Raw genomic sequence first — 21,398 nt, 5'->3', positions numbered from 1 at the left:
TCAGGACTTGGTCATGGAAATGACCATTGTAGTAGAGTGGCCTGGTGCGAACTCCAAGTACTCAGAAATCTTCTTCGCCAGCCTCTCAAACAAATCATCCATGATTTCCTCTCCAAAATGACTTGCTAGCATAGATTCGGAAACCGCTCTTATACTTTTGGCAATATTCTTGCCTCTTGTATGTCTACCAGAAGTTAGGCTTTTGCTGCCATCATCTTTATTAGCATCCCAATCAACTGTATGTATATCAAATCGACGGATATTAAAAGACCCTTCTGTTTGAATAACATGTCTCACTTCTTCTGGACTAGGTGCATAATAAGGGAGATTAAACCAGTCCACTTTTGCCTCTTCTACCAACCCCTGAAGAACAGAAAGGGAAATTAGCTAGACTTTATGTTCAGCTTACTGCTGCTTGCCGTTCCCAGTTGTGCATTACATTACAAGCATCAATGGTGAACATCAAAGAGAGGGAGAGAGTCATTTACCTCTAGGACCATGTCATTCAGAGTGACACCTAACAACTCCCAGCCGGTACATCTAGGGTCACCCGGCTTTCTGTCATTTCCAATTATGCTGAGGAGCACATGGCCACCAGAAAGTATCTCTTCTGACCTTGATGTCAGAAACAATGTAAAGTCCCTCTAGAAGAGATCCAAGTAAGCTTCATGTACGCCAACAGGGCTTGTTTTAGCCATGCAAATATGTCCTTTGTTTAATGGAACTCCTGATTCGCTCACAAGCCCTTCTGGTACCTCATAATTCATGCGAAAAACTAACCATGATTGTACATATGCAAAAGTTTTAGTGCCAGTCTGAGTAATGAATAACATACTACTGCTAAAATATGTGGAATAGCTCAACATATATACATAGAAGACTGGCTTAATTAAGCAACGCTCCTGCCTTTATGGAACTGAAAGCAAAGAAGATCAACTTTTAATAGTGATTTCAATTTTTAAGAGGTGCGGTCATTTTATACAGAATTATATATGCTTACGATATTGGTTACCATATTGTAAGGGGTCAAATTTCATGGGCTAGAAAGTGATAATGCAGTAACGTTGAACACCAAATAATAGAGAGAATTATGCAATAAGTGCAAATCAATCTCACACTAGTGTATATGCACTATATAAGCATTAGATATTAACCTCCATACGAGGAAATATTCATATTTTTCTTGCTAACCTGAGAAAGCCAATGAAGACTGTAGGAAGAATGAACAAAGTGAAGAGACTTGTTGGGAAATAACCTGCCATAGAAAGAGCCAGGGATTCCTGCAATAAAACAGGGTCCAAAATTGCTTCCTTTTACTTCTTTCAGTTTCTCATAAAAACCTGGCAATGACTTGAAAATGGTGTTGAAGTCATTTCCAGGAAGATCATTCAAGAAAACCTGATACATTGGTGCCTCGCGATTCAGCCTTTTGCACGTTCCATCAATCGTGTCTATGATTTCCCACAATAGAGAAAGAGTATTAGGTCCTGAAGAACAGCCCAAATCTGCTATTTTCAAGCACTCAGGAAGGCGATTGCAATACAACTTTTTTATGCTATCTTGTAGTATTGGCTTTGCCGTGAGCATTGCTCTTTTCTGTTCCAAAAACAAAAATAAAAGGATATATAATCATCAACGTAGATCATTTTGTGTGAGAATATGGGTGTAAGAGTGAGAGTGAAAATAGGAAAGAGACTTGAATCTTTGAGTTGTTGGCGTAGCTGGTATCTCCTCGGCCACCATTCATGCAAAGAACTTGCTGTACTTCCATTGCTAAAATTATTTCTGGCCTTGTTGAGATGCTACCTGCATTGTCGATCCACCCTTTTATTTATGTTCAGTTTTTTTCAGTCTCCTAGAAAAACTCATCTGATCATGCGCATTTGAGAATATATTTTACGTTGTGATAGATTTGAGGCAAAAGCAAATAACGTACGCCATGTTTGGACTACATGGAGAGATCAGCTGACCTTTCACTGTACGTAAAGCAACCCCTTAAACTTTCTGAAACGAGAAATTTCAATGTTCAACTTTGGCATTAAAAATTGCTACTTGCCGCGTTTAGTATTATGTTACATAATACATTATAAATCAACTGGTATTTGACTCCATCTGTTGGAAAATCGAGCTTGTTAGGTGAATAATTTTACATTTGAGATTAAATTGCGTTCCGAGGAATGCATTATTGTATCGGAATTTGGGAGTCTTTGTTACTTTGCTTAAATTTGGTGGCAATGTCCCCTGCCTCCCCAGCAAAAACATGGCTGGGAAATGACACATATTTTATTCTGGTCACATTTTCAAAGCTTGCTTTGCTCTATTTTGTGTTCTTCCCTCTATTATAAATGTAACATTGTTTTTTTTTTCCTTTTTTCTTTCGTGTAAAAGGAATTCGTAGTGATATGAATTTTGTATTGTTAATTTATTCTGTTTTCTTGGTTGGTAGGTGTTGCAAGGAAAAATGTAGCAAGTCAAATAATGAGAGAATGAGACCATGAGAGCATTCTAGATCAGTTGAAGCTTAATAAGTCTATCAAGTATAGCTATATGAGACTATGAAAGCACGTGAACTTGAGAGTACATGAGCATGAAACCATGAGAACTTGTGAGCATGAGTCCATGAGAGCATGCTAGGTCAGTATGAAGCTTAACAAGTTACCTAAGCACAACTACATAAGAGTACTAGAGCATGTGCGTGAGACTATGAGAGCACGTGAGCATGAGATCATGAAAGCATGCTAGCTCAGTAGGATGCTTAATAAGTTAATTAAGTACACCTATATAAAAGCATGAGAGCATGTGCGTATAAGACCAAGGAAGCATATGAGCACCACCATGGGAGATAAATTTAATTAGAAAAAACCCAGGTTTTGAGTCCAATAACTAGAGACGAGTAATTTGAGACATTATCTAAACCCAGTAGAAGAATTTAGAAGCTCCTGAAGCACAAGACGAGTTTAAAAAGAAGATAAATGCTTGAGATAAGCGTTGATATTATAAAAAGCTCAATTTAAGAAGGAGATAAATATCGATATCATATAAAACTCTTAGTGATAAAGATTATCAGAATAATGAGTCATCAAAGATTAATGATACCTAAATTATATTATGGATAGAAAATCCTTGATGCACAAAGGGACAAGAGCAAATAGCTAAACTTGAAAAAAAAAAAAAAAAAATTCGTTGTAATTTGTATTCAATAGTGAAAATTACTCTTTCTATACCCTTGGATGTAAGTTAAGTGCTAAATCATGTAACTTCTATGTGTTCTGATTTTTATATCATCCCATTATTTAATTCTTTAGTTGACCTATAATCAGGGTTAACCTTAGGCACTGTCGTTAAGTGAAATCGAGTGTGTTATCCTATGCAAGGACCAAATTAGGAACTTTGTTTTTAGGGTGAATTAATTTCTTTTATTTTTTAATTAGGACTATATATTACTATGTGAAGTCTCCCAAGAATTTAAATAGACTAGGAATTGGTTACCGTTTTTTATTTTAATTTCTTTATGTTGTAATTATGTAAAATAATTACTAACTAAAGTGTGTGTTTTATTTTCTGAAATGTGTGGCTAATTTATTTTAAATCTATTTACTGTTTGACTATGGTTACAATTTTTACTTTTATAATCATATAATTATTGGATTTTGGATTTTACGAATTAAATTATTTAGTTTAAAATTGGGCAGTGGCAGATATTAAATTAAAAAGAACAAAAATTTAAGGTCGGAAACAAAATCACCTTTAGTGATTAACTTGAATTATTAAATTCAATAGTTTGTATGGCCTGTTTTCAAATTTACATGAAAGGACAAACTTGTAAACATAACAATGGCAGTTCTGTAAAATAATTATAATGATATCTCCGTAAATAAAGCTGAAAATTTTCTCCAAATATTGGACAAGCTATAGCCCGTCCCAGCCAACACGTCGCCTACCCCCTGATCCTAGCATTGTATTTTAGCTCAATGTGATCTTACTTGCGCGGTTGCGCCCGCACGGCGGATAATATGCAGGGTTGATGTGCGCGTTGGCTAGTGCGGGCAATTGACAGTTTGACACCATTGGGGAAAACAAAACTCCTTAAATTTCATGTAAAATTTTAGTATAATTATTTTTTAGTGGGAGCAATGTCGTAAAGAAAATTTCATAACGAGTTAATTTTATAAATAGTCTTTTGCAGTGGGTTAATATTTTTTCAACTAAATTAAAATATTTACAAAATGATTTTTCAAATATCTCTCGAATCTCACACAGACAACTCATACTACTCTTTTTCAATTGAAAAAATAGAGCCCTTTTAACCATCTGTGGCCTCTCAGTTCTTACCCTTGATCGACGCAATCCTCTTCTACTCCACTAAAATTCTTCCTCTTTCTTTACCCTTAGAAAATGTTTGTTACATTGTATAATGGGGCATTAAAATATTATTTACATTAAAATAATACTAATAATTTTTTTTTCTTTTGCTTTATTATAATAATAATAAAAATAAATATAAATTTTTAATATTATATAATATTTTTTATTTTTACATTATAATTTATTAATAAATTTATAATTTATTATAACTAATAATAAATATTTAAATATGAATAAGTTTGAATAATATTAATTTAAAATTAATAATAATATATAATATTAATACAATTTAAATATATTAACATAATATAATATTTCATTTAAATTAACCACAAAAAAATCAACACAGTACAGTGTAGCACCAAATATTGTACAACATTATTATAATAAAGTGTTAATGCAATACAACATAATATAATACACTAACATTAAAATAATACAATACAATATAATATAATACAATGTGTCAAACGCACCCTTAGGGAATTAATTTTTTGGATCTACACACATACATGCTCATATACACTATCACGTTTAATGCATAACAACAAATCACATAAACTTGTAGGCAAATCACATAAATTTATATCCACACATATCAAAATAGTTTTTTCAATATGCCAATCACATAATTAGTACAAATTGATTTTCAGTCTAAAATTTTTGTATGTTAAACTATACATGTTCAAGAATATTTTTTAAATTTGTTTCAAAATAATCGGATAAGAGTTTAATTTATAATTTTTCAAACTCAAATAGGAAAACTTGGATATATTGTTGGTCAATTTTTTTAGCCTTTTAATACAATTTATTTATTTCTAAAAAGAGGGTCCGCCTATATTGCAACGGTTGCAACATACAACAACCTTTGTCATTTTGTGTTTGATTACACTACACTACCTTATATTTTCTGCAAAATTCAATAGCCACTAAAAGTAACAAAATTTTACATATAAGCCCATTTTTGGAATAAAATGACATTTGAAAAGAATTTTAATTTATTATTATTATTATTAATATCATTATTATTATATAAGATTATTTCTATTAAATTTTATTATTTTTATTTATTTTAATTATTATTATTTATGATTATTACTGTCATTATTATTATTAAAATTTATTTCTTTTATTATTTTAATTGTTATTATACTGTAATTAATTCATTAATATTAATATTTATCTTGTTATGATTAAAATTATTTTTATTAAAATATATTAACTTTATCATTTTAATTATGATTAATTATTGTTGTTATTATTATTATTATTAAAACTTATTAATAATTTTTATTATTTTTATTATTATCATTATTAATATTATTATTTCAGTTAATTTTGTTGTTATTATTGTTATTGTTAAATAATAATTTGGTTTGATTCTAAGTCTAAATTACTTAAAATAATATTATTATATTAATAGAGAATTAATAATATTACTATAAACCATCTTTATTTGAAAATATAATATTATTATATTTATTTTAAAATATTAGTATTATATTTATTTAATATTAATAATTAATACTAATAAATAGTTTATTCTAAGAAAATAGTAATTTCATACTATGTTAATGGTAAAAATATTTCATTTATATTGTCCTTATCAATAATTTTTAATTTATATAATTAAAATTAAAATTAATAAAAAATTGTGATGTTCATAATTAAGAATATTAATAATTATTATAAATTTACAAATATAATAAAATAAAAATTTATTCATTAAATATATTTTTTATTAACTTTATAATTAAAAAACTATAATTTTTTAAATAAAGATAAAATTATAATTTGAAACTATTTACTCCCAATCCAAGACAGCGTAAACATATAAATTGAATTTTAATCTTCATTCTATACTTTTATTTCAGTATAAATAAACAATTTACTCTCACTCCCACTTCTACTCCCACTCCATACTCCCAATTATAAAATTTTCATTCTTCAATATTGTCAGTCCAATAAAAAAAAGCAAACGCTATATTAAAGTATTATAATCCTGCCATTATCTTTGTTCTTACACTCTCCTGGTCAGCTAAGCTAACAAGTGTGGTGATTTCTGGAAATGGCGACGGTGAGGAGAATGAAGCTGGGTTCACAAGGCCTTGAAGTATCAGCACAAGGCTTGGGGTGCACGGGCATGTCCGCTTTATACGGTCCCCCGAAGCCTGAGCCCGATATGATCGCTTTAATCCGCCATGCCATCAACAGTGGCATCACTTTTCTTGACACTTCTGATATTTACGGCCCGCACACAAATGAAATTCTTCTGGGCAAGGTCGGTCATCTTAATTTTTCATAAATTTATTTTGCTTTTCTTAATTCTCCTGCATCTTTAGCGTGCGGGTATTATTTAATTATTAATTCTGGATAGGCTTTGAAAGGAGGGTTCAGGGAAAGAGCTGAATTGGCAACTAAATTTGGAATAGGTATTGTGGATGGTAAGTACGGATATCATGGGGATCCTGCTTATGTGAGAGCTGCATGTGAGGCCAGCTTGAAGCGTCTTGATGTTGATTGTATTGATCTTTATTACCAACATCGCATTGACACTCAAACTCCCATTGAAGTCACTGTAATTTCCTCTCCTTATTGCTCTCTTTTGTTAAGCTTAAATGCCGCATTTTGTATTGTGGGGTTGTAGCTTTGGTTGCGAAACAAATGTTATTACTGTTCACTAATATAGATTTTTTCATCTATCAACTGTGAGTATAAAGTTTTACTTGTTTAGTTTGTTATTGTATTGTATAGTTAGTGATTTTTGTTTCGTCAAAACATTGTCTCAATTGTTGAATGCGTGTGAACATATCCATGTGTAATGCATATCGCAGACCCTTTTGGAATGTATTTTTGTTGAAGAAAAGGGGTTGGCAGGAAGAATGCATGTTAGATGTGTGGGGGTAAGGAGAGGGAAGGTTTTTATTTTTCATGTTAACTAACACTACAGACACTGTGAAGACATGGTCTGTTATATGTGGACCGTGACTCATCGAAGGAAGACGAGATATTATCATATTTAATTATTCTTAACACGAAAGTGCAATTTGTCTTGTTGTATACTTGACTGAGAGACTTTCTGCATCCATGTTTTGAATTACCATGCTGAAATCTGTGTGAAAACTCAAAAAACAACGTTGGATCAATGTTAATGACCTACACATATTGTTGTATTTGTCAGGTAATGAGCATTTATCCTTTTTTTTTAAGCCGCATCTTTCTTTGAAACTTAACGATCTGATAGGGTTATGAAGTTTGATTTCTCACAATGTTTCCTTCTCCCATCAAGTTTCTTAGTTGGACTTTGAAACTGGCTTTATATTGAACATGAAGTAATTCTTTTTTTCGCTCTTTTGAAAGATTGGAGAACTCAAGAAACTAGTTGAAGAGGGCAAAATAAAGTATATTGGACTGTCTGAGGCTTCTGCTTCAACAATTAGACGAGCTCATGCTGTTCATCCAATAACAGCTGTGCAGTTGGAATGGTCCCTATGGACACGAGATGTAGAGGAAGACATAATTCCTACTTGCAGGTGAGGCATTAATGAGAGGAACTCAATTATTTAGAGTTAAAAGGAAATAAGAAATCATGAGTAAAGTATTGTAACATCCGCTAATGCAATGCCAATGGTTCCTCAGGGAACTCGGCATTGGGATTGTTGCGTACAGTCCTCTAGGACGAGGATTCTTTTCATCAGGGTCTAAGTTGGCTGAAAGCTTATCAGAGGGAGATTATAGAAAGGTTTGTAAATCTACCGTGCAAGTACTAATATTTGGAATGCAATGCATCTGCATTTGGCCTAAAAATGTTTTTTAGCGTCATAATTGGATGTTTGCAAGCATGGCAAGCAACTATTCTCCTATCTCATCATTAACCTACAATATGAAGGTGTGCTTTCTGTAGACTATTACCTTGCGTCATGCTATCTTGTGGCATCCTTTTATTACATTGTTCCTCTAACTTAGTGTCTTTCACCTCGCTTTCACCTTTTTTTTTTTTGGTTCTCTTTGTCCATATGTTTGACGATTCTGTATATTTAGCATTTCATGATATTATTATTCAAAAGAAAATTGGGGCTGTGGAACACCTAGGAACCACCCAAAGTGCTGTAATATCAAAACGAGAGTTGCATTTACTTCTGCTTGTAAATGCATTCTATATCCAATATCTTGTTCTTTCTTAATGATTTGATTTTAGTTTTGTTTGCTGAAGTGTGAGTGTTCTAACTTCTGCAGCACCTACCAAGATTCCAGCCTGGAAATTTGGAGCATAACCAAAAGCTATTTGAACGTGTTAATGAAATAGCTGCGAACAAAGGGTGCACCCCATCACAGCTTGCATTAGCCTGGGTTCATCACCAAGGAGATGACGTATGTCCCATTCCTGGAACCACCAAGATTGCCAACCTCAATGAAAATATTAAGGCTCTGTCAGTGAAAATAACTCCAGAAGAAATGGCCGAACTTGAAGCTATTGCTTCAGCAGATAATGTGAAGGGTGACAGATATCCGAGTTCCTTGGGTACTTACAAGACTGCTGATACCCCACCATTGTCTTCATGGAACCCTTCTTAAAATGGATTGCTTTTAGCCATGGCTATTCTGCCTCTCTGGTCCCAGTATGCACTTTCTGAATACCAGAATAAGGCAGTAAATTTGTTATGGATAAGATTGTTTGTTACATAAACTTTCTCACAATATTTTCATCAGAAGTGTTGAGATGACACTCCTTGTATGAATAAATAGAACCGTTTGGCTTCTTTTTGTTACTATTACAATTAAAAATATAGCACTTACATTTTAGTAATAAGATTGGAGCATAGAAAACTTTATTACTTCTTGTCAAACCTACTCTGTTGATTGGAATCTACAACCTATTTCATGAAGATATTTTTCCCATGATATCCCATTTCTTTATCAGAATGAAATATTGGTAGTTCATGAATGATCCTTTCTTTCTGATTTGTGTACGTTTAGCACTTGTAGCATTGCATATTCTCGCTAAAAATTTTACCGCCAATGAAAAAGCATAAACTCCAACTCATCCTGTACTTTTGTAGAATAGAACTTGTGCTGCCACAGGTACTCCCTTAATCTGATTTGTATAGATTTTGAAATTCGGGCATGGGCAAACAGATGTATATGCTTTTCAGATTTAATAGTTGGTATTGTTCTTTGATCTTTTAGTTTGGAATTTGACGCACCCAACTCAGAATTAGAATTTGGCACTAAAGGATATTATGATGTAACAAGATATGGAATTGGAATACATTCCTGCTCATTTTGTCAAAATTGTTACATCATTCAGAATATGGCAATCCCTGTAGTTCTCTCATCCGCTTATCCAAATCTTCGAGAAGTGCCTTCACTGACTAGACTATCCATTAACTTTTGACATCAATGAATCGTTTTTTAAGAAAAATTGAAGTTGTAGAAACAGTTAAGCAAAAGAGAAAACTAAGGTAACTAGAAATGTTCCATTGCATATATGATATAGCAATTTACAAAAGAGACTCATACAAACATATGAACAGAAATGAAAAGAAAAGGGAACGTTCTAATTATGCTATTATCTAAGTACCCTTTAGATCAAAGAGAACTCTAACTCTTCTTCCCTTCGAAACTTCTGTTGCCTTGCAATGAAAGCTTCAATTGTGCGGCGAAATTCTTCATTGCTCATTCTATCTTCAGGGAACGAGCTTTTCACCAATCTTTCCCCAGGATTAGTACTTTTCTTGAACTTCTCAGTTCCCCCTCTCCTCAGTTCCCGGCATGACTTTTCGCAATTTACACGCTTAAAGTTCTCCGATTGGCATCTCCTATAACCCTTGGCTTGCAAAGAAGTGTATGCTTCATCACAAAGTAATTTCTCTGCACAGATGCTCTTTTTTTCTCTGTTCTCAACCTCATACCGATGAATATTTTGAGTCTTTTCACTCTTGTGCACAAACTGTGTGTAGAAATCGTTTGCTGGATCCTTTTTGGCAGAATCCTCCAAGGAAAACTGCCCTGAGTTTGCAAAAAGAATGGCAACAATCACGTTGCCGAGGATGAAGACAAAGCGAGGGCTAACAAGGAATAGTGCGAAATCCTTGAAGTACTCTGCCGAAATCTTTACAGCCAATGGGAGCTGAAGGGTAAAACGTGAGACCAAAATCAGGATAACACAAATCTCAACTATCCTGAACAAGCTTGCCATCTTTCGAATCCGGCGATGCTTGTGGATTGCATTAGCCTTCGCAACTTTAATGTTGGTGATTTCAAATGAATCCATTTGGACACAAGGATCAAGAATCAAAGCTGATTTTGAAGTGAAGTATAGCGTTTGATGTGTTTTTGTTCTCACTAGCAAGACTCAGGAGAGTTGGTTTTGGATCAGGGCTTCTCCAAAGAGAGGACAGAAAGTTGCTACTATCAACATAGCAAAGAGTGACGTGTTTTTGGTGTTCTGATTCATAGAAACAGAGTGGAAAACAGAGAAGATAAAACAGAGGAAACAGAGTGAGCTAGACTGTTCTCTGCTTTTGCTTTTCTCTCTAAGATTTGGAAGCTTGAAATGTTTGTTTGGTCTTGAAACTTGTTGGTTGGCTTGCTATATATAGATAGAAGAATATAAGCCTTTTTCTTTTTTATTATATCAATTTTTTTTTTCTTCATCTAGCAAAGACACACCATATTCCCTATTATTTACTTTACTGGAAAATATGCAAGTTGAGGGATTTCCAGTCCACAGTCCACTGGACCAATGATTTTCTTTTTCTTGTGATATTCTCACCACTTCCAAAAGACTTTTGTACAATTGTAAATTACTCATTTATTTTCATTTCCTCTTTTAGATTTGACAATGAACAGCAAGAATAATTAGAGAGCAACTGGCCAGTCAGAACATTCTTGTTAGCTTATTTTGCAACCAAAAATAAATAAATAAATAAATAATAATAATAATAATAATAAGTGATTGCATCGTCAACTTTCCTGAGAGATTATTGTACAAAAGTTAAGAGAGATAATTGTACATAACTTATTAGATTTATTTTACCCCACTTCTGACATTATATATTCTTATGACCAAACTTTTCCCACCCATGGTATTCAAAATTCAATTATTTATTTTTAAAAAATGAAACAAAAACCCAGGATTATATTTCGAAAAAGGACTGATAACTCTATTTTAAGAATAGACATTAATTGGTTCAATTGATAAAATTTCTTATAATGATACTAGAGGTCTAAAATTCCAATCCTACTTAAGATGAATTAACCACTATCTTTCCTAAAAGATTAAAAGGAAAGTAATAATTCAATGATCAGAAAGATATAATAATTAAAAGACATTAGTATTTAGTAGTACTCCACCTAATCTTGAGCAAAAGTTAAAAATTACACAATTCATCAAAATTTATTACACAATTCATCAAGAAACCCTGAATCCCCTCAATTAATATGATTGATTGCGAATCTCACTAAATTATATTTCATGTAAATTAACAATCAAGTAAAATTCATTCATCGATAAGTTAGCAAGTGGAGTTTCTATAATCTATGTGCTAACATGACAATCCTGATGGACTTGTCGCAAAACCATTGATTGGTTTCTTACAAATTAAGAAACTGACACATAGCACTAAACTGCCTTTTTTTTTTTCTTTTTTTTTTCTTCTTTTTCTTTTTCTTTGATAATTATAGCAGACTTTCACCTTTAACTGGCATTTCGGTTATTATCACACCCACCAATAATGCAGGAGTGAAGCGTATTGGCCTTTTTTTATCCCTTCTACTTTTAGGGTTTAGAAGAATTGATGCTACGTGGCAACGGGTTATTTTGTTTTGCCAAATCTTGATCAATCCTCACTCTCTGATTTTGATTAACAGTTTATTTGTAATTTGATTCATCTTGTTATTTGATTTGATTGTGACAGTAAACGGTTTCTTTGGATTGTGTTGAAAAGATGGAAGCAAAGTAGTGGCGGTCCCATTCCCATATGCTAATACTAATCTTTTATCTAATTTTCCTAAAGTACATGATAGAAATTCTTTAACTAGTTAATAATTACATATGTACTGCAATTTTATAAGTGTTATGAATAGTGATAAAAAGGTACAATAACTAAATAATATTACGGGTCAATTTGATAATACAGTAACTTTAAAAATAATTATTGTTAATTGTGTTATAAAAATAATTAACTGTAAAGAGAATTAGTTAAACATTTGGTAAAATTTATTTTTATAAGTGTTATAAATTCTATTGCTTAAGCCATTGTAAGAATGTAAATAGTTAAATTGGATGTAACATTGAATCTAATTTATTTACACATTTATACAATATTTTTTTATTATGTACATACAATAATTGATAACTAAAATAAACATTTTTAAATTATTAATTTTATTTTGTTATTTTGTTATCTCAATATAATTGGCAATAATAATAATCTCTTTAAATTTAATGATTTTATCATAAGAATGTCTACGAATTTGATCAGTTACCCTTCAGTCTTAATCAATAAAAATAATCTTGGATTTTTATAATATCTATGAGAATATATATATATATATATATGGAATTATATTAAATATAAAAATAATTTTTAAAATCAAATTTTAAAAAGTTTTTCTTCCCATACTTTTCAAAATCTGCAGTAGTATGTAGTGATTTTACCAAAAGTGACCTCTAAAAAAAATTAGCTTTTATCGTTTTAAAATCACTTTTAAATATCTTAAAAGCAATCTCAAATGGGGTCTATGTGATATACACTCTCAAGCACCATACACAAATGATTATTTGGATAGAAATTGTTAAGGTGATTGAAATAAGAAGAAAAATGTTACATATTTAATAAATTTTCAATTATGTATATATTAAAATTCACTTGGATCATTTTATTATATTAAAAAATATCATAACTAAGAATTTGTGAAAAGCTATTGTTAAATGTTAATGTTAAACAAATTTCATAGTTTTAAATTCAACTATTAGTTTTTAAATTTTAAAATACATGTGCTTTTAAATGTGTAAAATATCAAAAAATAAATTAAAATTTTTGTATTGCTTCTTGGTTTCCTAAAATTAAGCTCCATTTGTGATTGATGTATAGCGGTTATAGTTTAATGTCATGACTATAATAAAGTGTTTGGTAAATATTTATAAATTGTAACTTTAGTTTGAAAGTTACAGTATTTTACCTAATTAATTGTTTGATAAACAAATGTATATAATCCTTATTGTGTTGTTAGAATCGTTAATTTTAAAATTTATGTGTGCCACAATCATCAACTTTTATTTTATATCAGTTATAACTTTTAAATCACAATACCATCAAACGAAACCTTAATCTCTAAATTGTCAACTAAAGATCGTAGTATTATATCAACTTGAATCAATACCTATCGCAAAACATGTAACATGTGAGTGATTTGTGTAAATAAAACTTAAAGACCTACATTTGGGGGTGGGGGACCTGTAAAATTTAAGGAGAAGTTATTTTTTTAGCTTTTCCATATTATATAAATCTTTATTTTATGACACATGTAGCTCAAGTGAAAACTACACTATCAAATAATCTATAAAGCAGATTCACAACATAAATTAAGTGACCTTTGAAGTATCAAAAGGGTATAGTGAACTAAAAGAGTTGATAAAGGAAAACGACTAGTTATTAAAGGGAAACTCAAAATAAAAGCCCTCTTGGCAGACAAAATCGAATAAATGATTGGGCTAATTGGGGGTGGCTAATACTCCAAATTGGGCTAGATCTCTGGGCTCCATTGACTCAATTGATTAGATTATCCAATTCGCAAAGCGAAACATAAGGAATCAACTGAAAGAGAATCCTAGTGGGAAACAAAGGTTTAAAAATTAAAAGCTTATTTTGAAGAAAAACAATCATATGCTAATTCCATGTGGAACTAGACAAATGATTTTAGAATCTTTGATGTGGAATAGTTAATTCTTTCAAAGTATAATAAGCTTTCTGATTAAGGCTTTAATGCTCACTTTCTTGCTTGTAAAGACCTTAGATAAGAGATAAGGCTAAGGCATGCAGTGCATGAAACTCAAAAGCTACTTGATCAATTAGTTAAGCTAATTAAAATGCCGGATGGTTTTAATATTTCTTTGTAAGTTTGATGTAACATCGAACTCTTTAATTTTATTTTCTTTTAATTATTTTATTTTAAACCCCTCTCATTGAGAGTGGAGGATGATTCGATAAAACGGGAGCAAGCCGTCCGCCCCTTGATTTTCTATTTTTTAAAAATTAATAACTAATTAAGGTTCTAAAATTCTTAGCATCTTTCAATTATATTTGTGACATAAGTAATGTGAACACGTCTAGCTTACGTGCCCAAAAATTCCAACACGTTGGATTCGGAAATTTTTGAATCGGATTCCACTAAATATGTCTGTTGCTTTCCTTTGTGTCTCTTGATTGATTCTCTAAATCAAGGAACAAGACTTTAGCTTTATTGTTATTTTTCTTTCGTTATTGAATTGTCAACTTAATTTTGCTTGCAATTTGCTTATTCTTTTGGTAGGAGTCTAGGAGTGACAATTTTTGAAATCGATACGTGGCGGTGAGTTATGGTTGAACTAAAATGATACAATTATTAACTGATCAGTTGAATTATATCACTCATTTATCAATCATGTCAAATTTGAATAAAGAGTTTTCAACATGCTAACCTATTTATGACACAATTAACTATTTGATTAATCTTATCATGTTGACTTATTTTTTTAATCTAACATTTATTATAGTTTAAAATTGTTTAATTATATTTAGAGTATCAACGTAATTATGCTCATCTTAAATTTTCTAATATCAAGTAATATAGTATATTTGATTTTCTTATTATCCCTCATCTTTTTGCTTAATTACATGATCATGCTCGCCCCTAATGCTAATATGTATTTCGGCTTCAAACTCTTGAGCCTTAATCTTATAACACGTATCTTGACCTCATACTCTTGGGCCTCGATCTCATTGCACAAACCTCAAACCTTATTTGCTTGGGTCTTAATCTCATAATACGTATCTCGACCTCATAGAATGTATCTTGGTGGCAAACTCTTATCAACTTCTCTCCTTATTCTTAAGGTGGAAGATTACTGATGGTGTGTTTACTTCTTGGAATGATGAATGGGAATGGAGGAATAGGAATCAAAGTTATGTTTACTTGACAAAAATGACTTTGGGAATGTGAATAAATTGTGTGGATCCTACATAATTTGGGAATAAAGAATGGGAATTTTATTCCCATGGGAGGGTTGGGAATGAAAATATGGGAATGAGAATGAAACATAAATTTACTTTTCTATCCTTCTAATTTTTTCATATTTCTTAAATTACCTTATTCAAATCACAAATAATTTTATTATTTTAAATGTCATTAATAATAATAATAATAATAATTATTATTATTAAATTTTATTAACTTTATTATTTTAGTTACTGTTAATTATTGTTATTATTATTTTTATTAATATTATCATTATTAACAATAAAAATAAGGATAAAAATAATTAATTTATAATTATAACAATATTATCATTATTAATGTTGTTGTTGTTGTTGTTGTTATTAATAATAATAATAATAATAATAATAACAATAATTAATAATAACTAAAATAATAAAGTTAATAAAATTTAATAATAATAATGTAATTTTCATTATCTACATACATGTATAAATATTATTATAAAAATGATATTAATTAAAATAATAATAATAATAAAAATAAATGTTAATAATGATAATATTAATAAAAATAATATTAATAGTAATAATAATAACTAAAATAATAAAGTTAATAAAATATAATACTAATAATAATAATAATAATAATAATAAATGTTATTAATGATAATATTAATAAAAATAATAATAACAATAATTAACAGTAACTAAAATAATAAAGTTAATAAAATTTAATAATAATAATAATAATAAATGTTAATAAGGATAATAATAATAATAATAATAATATTATTATTATTATTATTAAATTTATTATTTTAGTTATTATTAATTATTGTTAATATTATTTTTAATAATAATAACAACAACAACAACAACAATAATGATAATATTGTTAATAATGATAAATTAATTATTTTTATTAATTATTAATATTATGGGTATTTTGGTTAATTGATTCTCATTCACATTCCCATTTATTTTGCCAAGTAAACACATCAATGACATTCCAACACATTCTCATTCCTATTCTCATGAAGTAAACGCAACATGAGAGTTTATTTTCAATGATTTTTTTAGTTGAACTTAACCCAATTTGTCTTTTTTTATTTTTGTGTAGAAAAAAAAGAGTAAAGTGTAAAACATCCGACCTGCCGGATTCGAACCAGCGACCTAAGGATGACAGCTTCACTACTACAGTCCTCCGCTCTGCCAACTGAGCTAAGGTCGGCTGATGACAAAAGGCTTTAATTAATTAACATCTATTAGAGTCTAAGAAAACAGTGTAATAAACCAGTGAGAATCATGTTTGGCTAGCAAAATTAACATTTGATTATTTCATTATTTCGAAACTACTTATATAGTTTAATATTCTTTCAAAGGACAAAGCACACACAAAGCAGCAAATGAAAAGGCAGCTTGCGTACAGGCACAGCTGCTAGTGATATGCCTAGCAATCGAAGTAGCAGAAGCAATCAAAACCACGGAAATCGAAGTGGCAGGCACCATGCTTTGCATCCTCCCATTCCTTGCACTGCTTGTCACAGTTTGGTGAGCTGCCACAGAATCCTGACCATGTCTTGCTTCGCTTCTGGCACAGTTTTGCTTCCACCATTGCCATTTCTGTAAAAACATGTACGAATTAATTCGTCAGTCATCAGTCAAATGTTACAATTAATATTGCCTAATGATTAATTTCAATTAAAAATATTGCCCATTTTTATCAACTTATTAGTTCCTGCTTTATATAAGTAAATTTTTATATCTTACTTAACCCAATTTGATGTGATTTTTCTCCTAATTTTGACTCAATATGTGTTTGGAATTGAAGTGTTGTAATTTTCATTTTACTGTTATGTGTGTGGTGTTAGGAAATTGGTGGGTGAAGCAGGACCGCAGCTAAAATGAAATTGGAAATAAAATAAAGAACAAGCACAATAGAGGACACCAGAAATTACGTGGTTCGGCTTTTAGCCTACATCCACGGGCGAAGACAGAAGGAAATATTTTACTAGTGAAAAGGAGTTACAAGTATTGTAGTATTTTAGCTCACTTCCCAAAACCCCAATACACCCAAACTCTCAAATCACTATAACTCTTAAAAATCCTCTCTAAATAAAGAAAAGAACTGAAGAACTCGATGATTTACAAATGAAGGGAGCCAGCGTTTTTATAGCCAAAAATTGGCTACTGTTCATTTAATATTTAATTATTATTTTTATTTTATTAATTTTTCTTTTCTTTTCCTTCTTTGGCCCGGCATCTCTTTTTCTAACTTCATATTTCTTCTTCAAACATTTACAGCTTCTAGATTACGACTCCTCATCCTCCATTCTTCTTTTGTTTTCTTTGTTTCAAAGAATGCAGCAACAGCCGCATTCAAAACAGGGAAAAGTGGTGCCACCTTCTAGAAAAGGTGGTGCTATTTTCCACATTCTCCCACTTGGAGATTAGAGTGAAAAGCAATCAATCTCCACACTATCCTTTCTGCTTCGCCATAATCATGTTGCCTACGTTGTTGCTAGGCACAGGAGGATCTACTCCAGACAAACTTATCAGTATTTATCGGCTTGGTCAAAACATCTGCTAGGTTCTCCTTCGTATGGATTTTCTGTAAATCCACACTTCCATCTTCCACTACTTCTCGAACGAAGTGATACTGAACTCCTATGTGCTTTGTCCTGGAATGAAAAGCTGGATTCCTTGCAATGTGCAAGGCACTCTGACTGTCACAAAACACAGGAATTTTCTGTTGTTTGTGCCCGAGCTCCTCCAATAATCTTTGTATCCAGATAGCTTCCTTGCAAGCTTGTGTAGCTGCCATGTATTCTGCTTCTGTTGTAGATAAAGCCACAACGGTTTGCAGTTTCGAAACCCAGCTTACAGCTGCTCCCGCAAGTGTAAACACATAACCAGTAGTGGATTTCCTTTTATCAAGGTCTCCTGCAAAATCTGAATCCACATAGCCCCTAACAGTAAACTCTGACCCTCCATAACATAATGCAACATCTGAGGTTCCTCTGATGTATCTCAGAATCCTCTTCACAGTTATCCAATGCTCTCCGCCAGGATTCGCCATGTATCGACTGACTGCTCCCACTGCTTGTGCAATGTCCGGTCTTGTGCATATCATAGCGAACATCAAACTTCCCACTGCTGATGCATACGGTACTCGAGACATCTCCTTCCTCTCCGCTTCATTGCTAGGACACATACTTGAGGATAATTTGAAATTAACAGGAAGTGGGGTAGAAATTGACTTACAATCTTGCATGTTGAAGCGCCGCAAGATTTTCTTCAAGTAATTTTTCTGAGAAAGCCAAATCTTCCTGTTATTTCTGTCTCGGTGAATTTGCATCCCTAGAATCTTGTTTGCTGGTCCCAAGTCCTTCATTTCAAACTCCCTAGCCAACTGTGCCTTCAATTCTTGGATTCGATCTTTGTTGGGACCTGCTACCAACATGTCATCCACATACAACAGTAAAATGATGAAATCATTATCTTCAAACCTCTTGTAATATGTACAATGATCTGAACTGAGTCTGTTGTATCCAAGGCTCATGATGAAGGAATCAAATCTCTTATACCAACACCTCGGTGCCTGTTTGAGACCGTATAGAGATTTGTTCAACCTGCAAACCAAGTTCTCCTTTCCTTTTTCTGCAAAACCTTCTGGTTGGAGCATATAAATTTCTTCTTCAAGTTCTCCATGAAGAAATGCAGTTTTAACATCTAACTGCTCTAGATGTAGGTCAAATGTAGCACACATTGCCAAGACTATTCTGACTGTTGTGAGTCGAACCACCGGAGAAAATATCTCGTTGAAGTCAATACCTTCTTTCTGAGCATATCCTTTCACTACCAGTCTCGCACGATACCGCTCCACTTGGTCATTGCCATCACGTTTGATCTTGTAGACCCATTTGTTTCCAATGGCTTTTCTTCCACGTGGTAGTGGTACAAGTTCCCATGTCTTGTTCTTGTGTAGAGCTTCAATTTCTTCCTGCATTGCTGTCATCCACAAAGCAACATCTGAGCTGTTTAAAGCTTCATGGAAAGTTGAAGGCTCTCCATCCTCTGTTAGAAGACAGTATGCAACGTTGATCTCTGTGACATACTCCGAGTGCCACGTTGGCGGTCGTCTCTCACGAGTTGACCGACGAACTTCTGGAGCCTCGGACTCAACTGGTTCTTGTTCCTCGTGCTCTGATGCTGCTTCAGAAGAATCTGAATCTTCTGGATTATTTTCGACATATACCGGCACAGTCTCTGACTTTTCTTTTACAGTGCCATTATCTTCATCTTTTCTTTGCAGTTGATCTTCTACAAAAATAACATCTCTGCTGATGACGATCTTGTGGGCAGTGGGGTCCCACAGACGATACCCCTTTACTCCATCAGCATACCCCAAGAAGATACATCTTCTAGATTTTGCATCTAGCTTTGTTCTTTCTTGGGCATTGTACATCACGTACACAGGACATCCAAATGCATGTAGGTAGGAATAATCAGCTGGCTTTCCAGTCCACATCTCCATCGCTGTCTTCAACCCAATAGCTGTAGATGGCAACCGATTTACTATATAACAGGCAGTTTCGGCTGCTTCTGCCCAGAATGAATTGGGTAGACCAGTAGTCCTCAACATAGCTCTTATTCTTTCTGTAAGAGTTCTGTTCATCCGTTCTGCCACTCCATTTTGTTGAGGAGTGTATGCCACCGTGAACTGTCTCTGAATACCTTCTTGCTTACAGAAAGCAAGAAACTCGCCGTCTGTATATTCTCCACCATTATCTGTCCTCAAGCACTTGATCTTTTTACCAGATTCAAGTTCCACCCACGCTTTGTATTCTTTAAACACATGAAATACATCTGACTTTTTCTTAATTGGATACACCCAACATCTTCTGGAATAATCATCAATGAAAGTCACCATGTACTTTGCACCTCCCATGGATATATCCGGTGATTCCCAAACATCAGAATGAATCAAGTCTAGAATGCATTTACTTCTAGCAATAGATCTACTGAATTTTAATCTATACTGCTTACTTATAACACAATGCTCGCAAAATGGTAAACTTACCGATTTGAGCCCCGGAAGCAATTTTCGCTCAGAGAGAATCTTCAAGCCTTGTTCTGACATGTGGCCGAGTTTGAGATGCCACATCATCGTTGATTCTTCTCCATTTGACGCGACACACGCATCAGCCTCCTGTAGTGTTTCTCCTTTAAGCATGAATAAATTAGCACCAATCTTTTCTGCCTTCATCAATACAAGCGCGCCTTTAACGATCTTCATAATTCCATTCTCCACATGAGTTTTGTACCCATGACTATCCATTTGTCCCAAAGACAATAGATTTTTCTTCAGGCCGTTGACATGTCGTACCTCTCCAATTGTGCGAATTGTACCATCAAACATTTTTATTTTGATAGTACCAATACCAGCGATCTCCAAGGCATGATCGTTACCCATATATACAGATCCTCCTGAGATAGGTTCATATGTGTGGAACCATTCTCTCCTAGAGGTCATGTGCCAGGTAGCTCCCGAGTCTATAAGCCAGACATCAGAAAGTCGTTTTCTGCCTTCTGAAACAGTTGTTGCCTCACTGTAGAGAATTTCGCCATCATTTGAGGTACTTGCTACACACCCCTGAGCATTTGATGACTCAGGTTCTTTGCCCTCTCTTTTCTTCTGGTTACTCCAACACTCCTTTTTGACGTGCCCTTTCTTGCCACAGTTGTAGCATTTAACATTCTTCTTACTTCTGGATTTTGATCTACCATGATTTTGACTCCCACTGGGGCCACGTTCTGTTGATCTTCCTC

At 32.6% G+C, this 21,398-nt stretch overlaps 3 protein-coding genes and 1 non-coding gene across 5 annotated transcripts; 1 reads left to right on the top strand and 3 right to left on the bottom strand.

Annotated features, from left to right (window-relative positions):
- On the bottom strand, positions 1-1,771 carry LOC112096283 (salicylate carboxymethyltransferase-like). Its single transcript, XM_024179706.1, has 5 exons — positions 1,697-1,771; positions 1,341-1,596; positions 1,192-1,255; positions 489-615; positions 1-363 (listed from the first exon to the last, which is right to left on the bottom strand). Exons 1-5 carry the CDS (start codon positions 1,769-1,771, stop codon positions 1-3), a joined length of 885 nt encoding a protein of 294 aa, XP_024035474.1.
- A 4,567-nt stretch (positions 1,772-6,338) lies between these two features.
- LOC18033673 (probable aldo-keto reductase 2) lies at positions 6,339-9,197 on the top strand. 2 transcript variants are annotated; one of them, XM_024179114.1, is made up of 5 exons: positions 6,339-6,646; positions 6,743-6,943; positions 7,726-7,898; positions 8,035-8,107; positions 8,602-9,197. In XM_024179114.1, the coding sequence occupies exons 1-5, from the start codon at positions 6,434-6,436 to the stop codon at positions 8,938-8,940; spliced, it is 999 nt and encodes a 332-aa protein (XP_024034882.1). In that variant the 5' UTR covers positions 6,339-6,433; the 3' UTR covers positions 8,941-9,197. The 2 variants fall into 2 exon arrangements, with proteins under 2 accessions (XP_024034882.1, XP_006423334.1); XM_006423271.2 differs by having other exon boundaries at positions 8,005-8,107.
- A 709-nt stretch (positions 9,198-9,906) lies between these two features.
- LOC18034183 lies at positions 9,907-10,920 on the bottom strand. Its single transcript, XM_006423267.2, has one exon. It carries the CDS (start codon positions 10,637-10,639, stop codon positions 9,950-9,952), a length of 690 nt encoding a protein of 229 aa, XP_006423330.1. The 5' UTR covers positions 10,640-10,920; the 3' UTR covers positions 9,907-9,949.
- Positions 10,921-16,711: 5,791 nt separating this feature from the next.
- On the bottom strand, positions 16,712-16,797 carry TRNAY-GUA. Its single transcript is given in 2 exon segments — positions 16,712-16,747; positions 16,761-16,797. It is a non-coding gene; the product is annotated as a tRNA-Tyr (tRNA).
- Positions 16,798-21,398: the final 4,601 nt, after the last annotated feature.

Source organism: Citrus clementina, unplaced genomic scaffold (genome assembly GCF_000493195.1).
Source record: "Citrus clementina cultivar Clemenules unplaced genomic scaffold, Citrus_clementina_v1.0 scaffold_8, whole genome shotgun sequence".
NCBI lineage: Eukaryota > Viridiplantae > Streptophyta > Magnoliopsida > Sapindales > Rutaceae > Citrus > Citrus x clementina.
This window is presented reverse-complemented; position numbering and strand designations above follow the sequence as displayed.

Bases quoted from the DNA above. Each gene is read 5' to 3' on its own strand.
- LOC18033673 (XM_006423271.2), top strand. From the start codon at position 6,434: ATGGCGACGGTGAGGAGAATGAAGCTGGGTTCACAAGGCCTTGAAGTA. The intron at 7,899-8,004 runs GTGAGGCATTAA...ATGGTTCCTCAG, and splicing joins GACATAATTCCTACTTGCAG to GGAACTCGGCATTGGGATTG. The intron at 8,108-8,601 runs GTTTGTAAATCT...TAACTTCTGCAG, and splicing joins CAGAGGGAGATTATAGAAAG to CACCTACCAAGATTCCAGCC.
- LOC18034183 (XM_006423267.2), bottom strand. From the start codon at position 10,639: ATGGATTCATTTGAAATCACCAACATTAAAGTTGCGAAGGCTAATGCA.
- LOC112096283 (XM_024179706.1), bottom strand. From the start codon at position 1,771: ATGGAAGTACAGCAAGTTCTTTGCATGAATGGTGGCCGAGGAGATACC. The intron at 1,597-1,696 runs GTCTCTTTCCTA...TTTTTGGAACAG, and splicing joins CCAACAACTCAAAGATTCAA to AAAAGAGCAATGCTCACGGC. The intron at 1,256-1,340 runs GTTTTTATGAGA...TTTCTATGGCAG, and splicing joins CATTTTCAAGTCATTGCCAG to GTTATTTCCCAACAAGTCTC.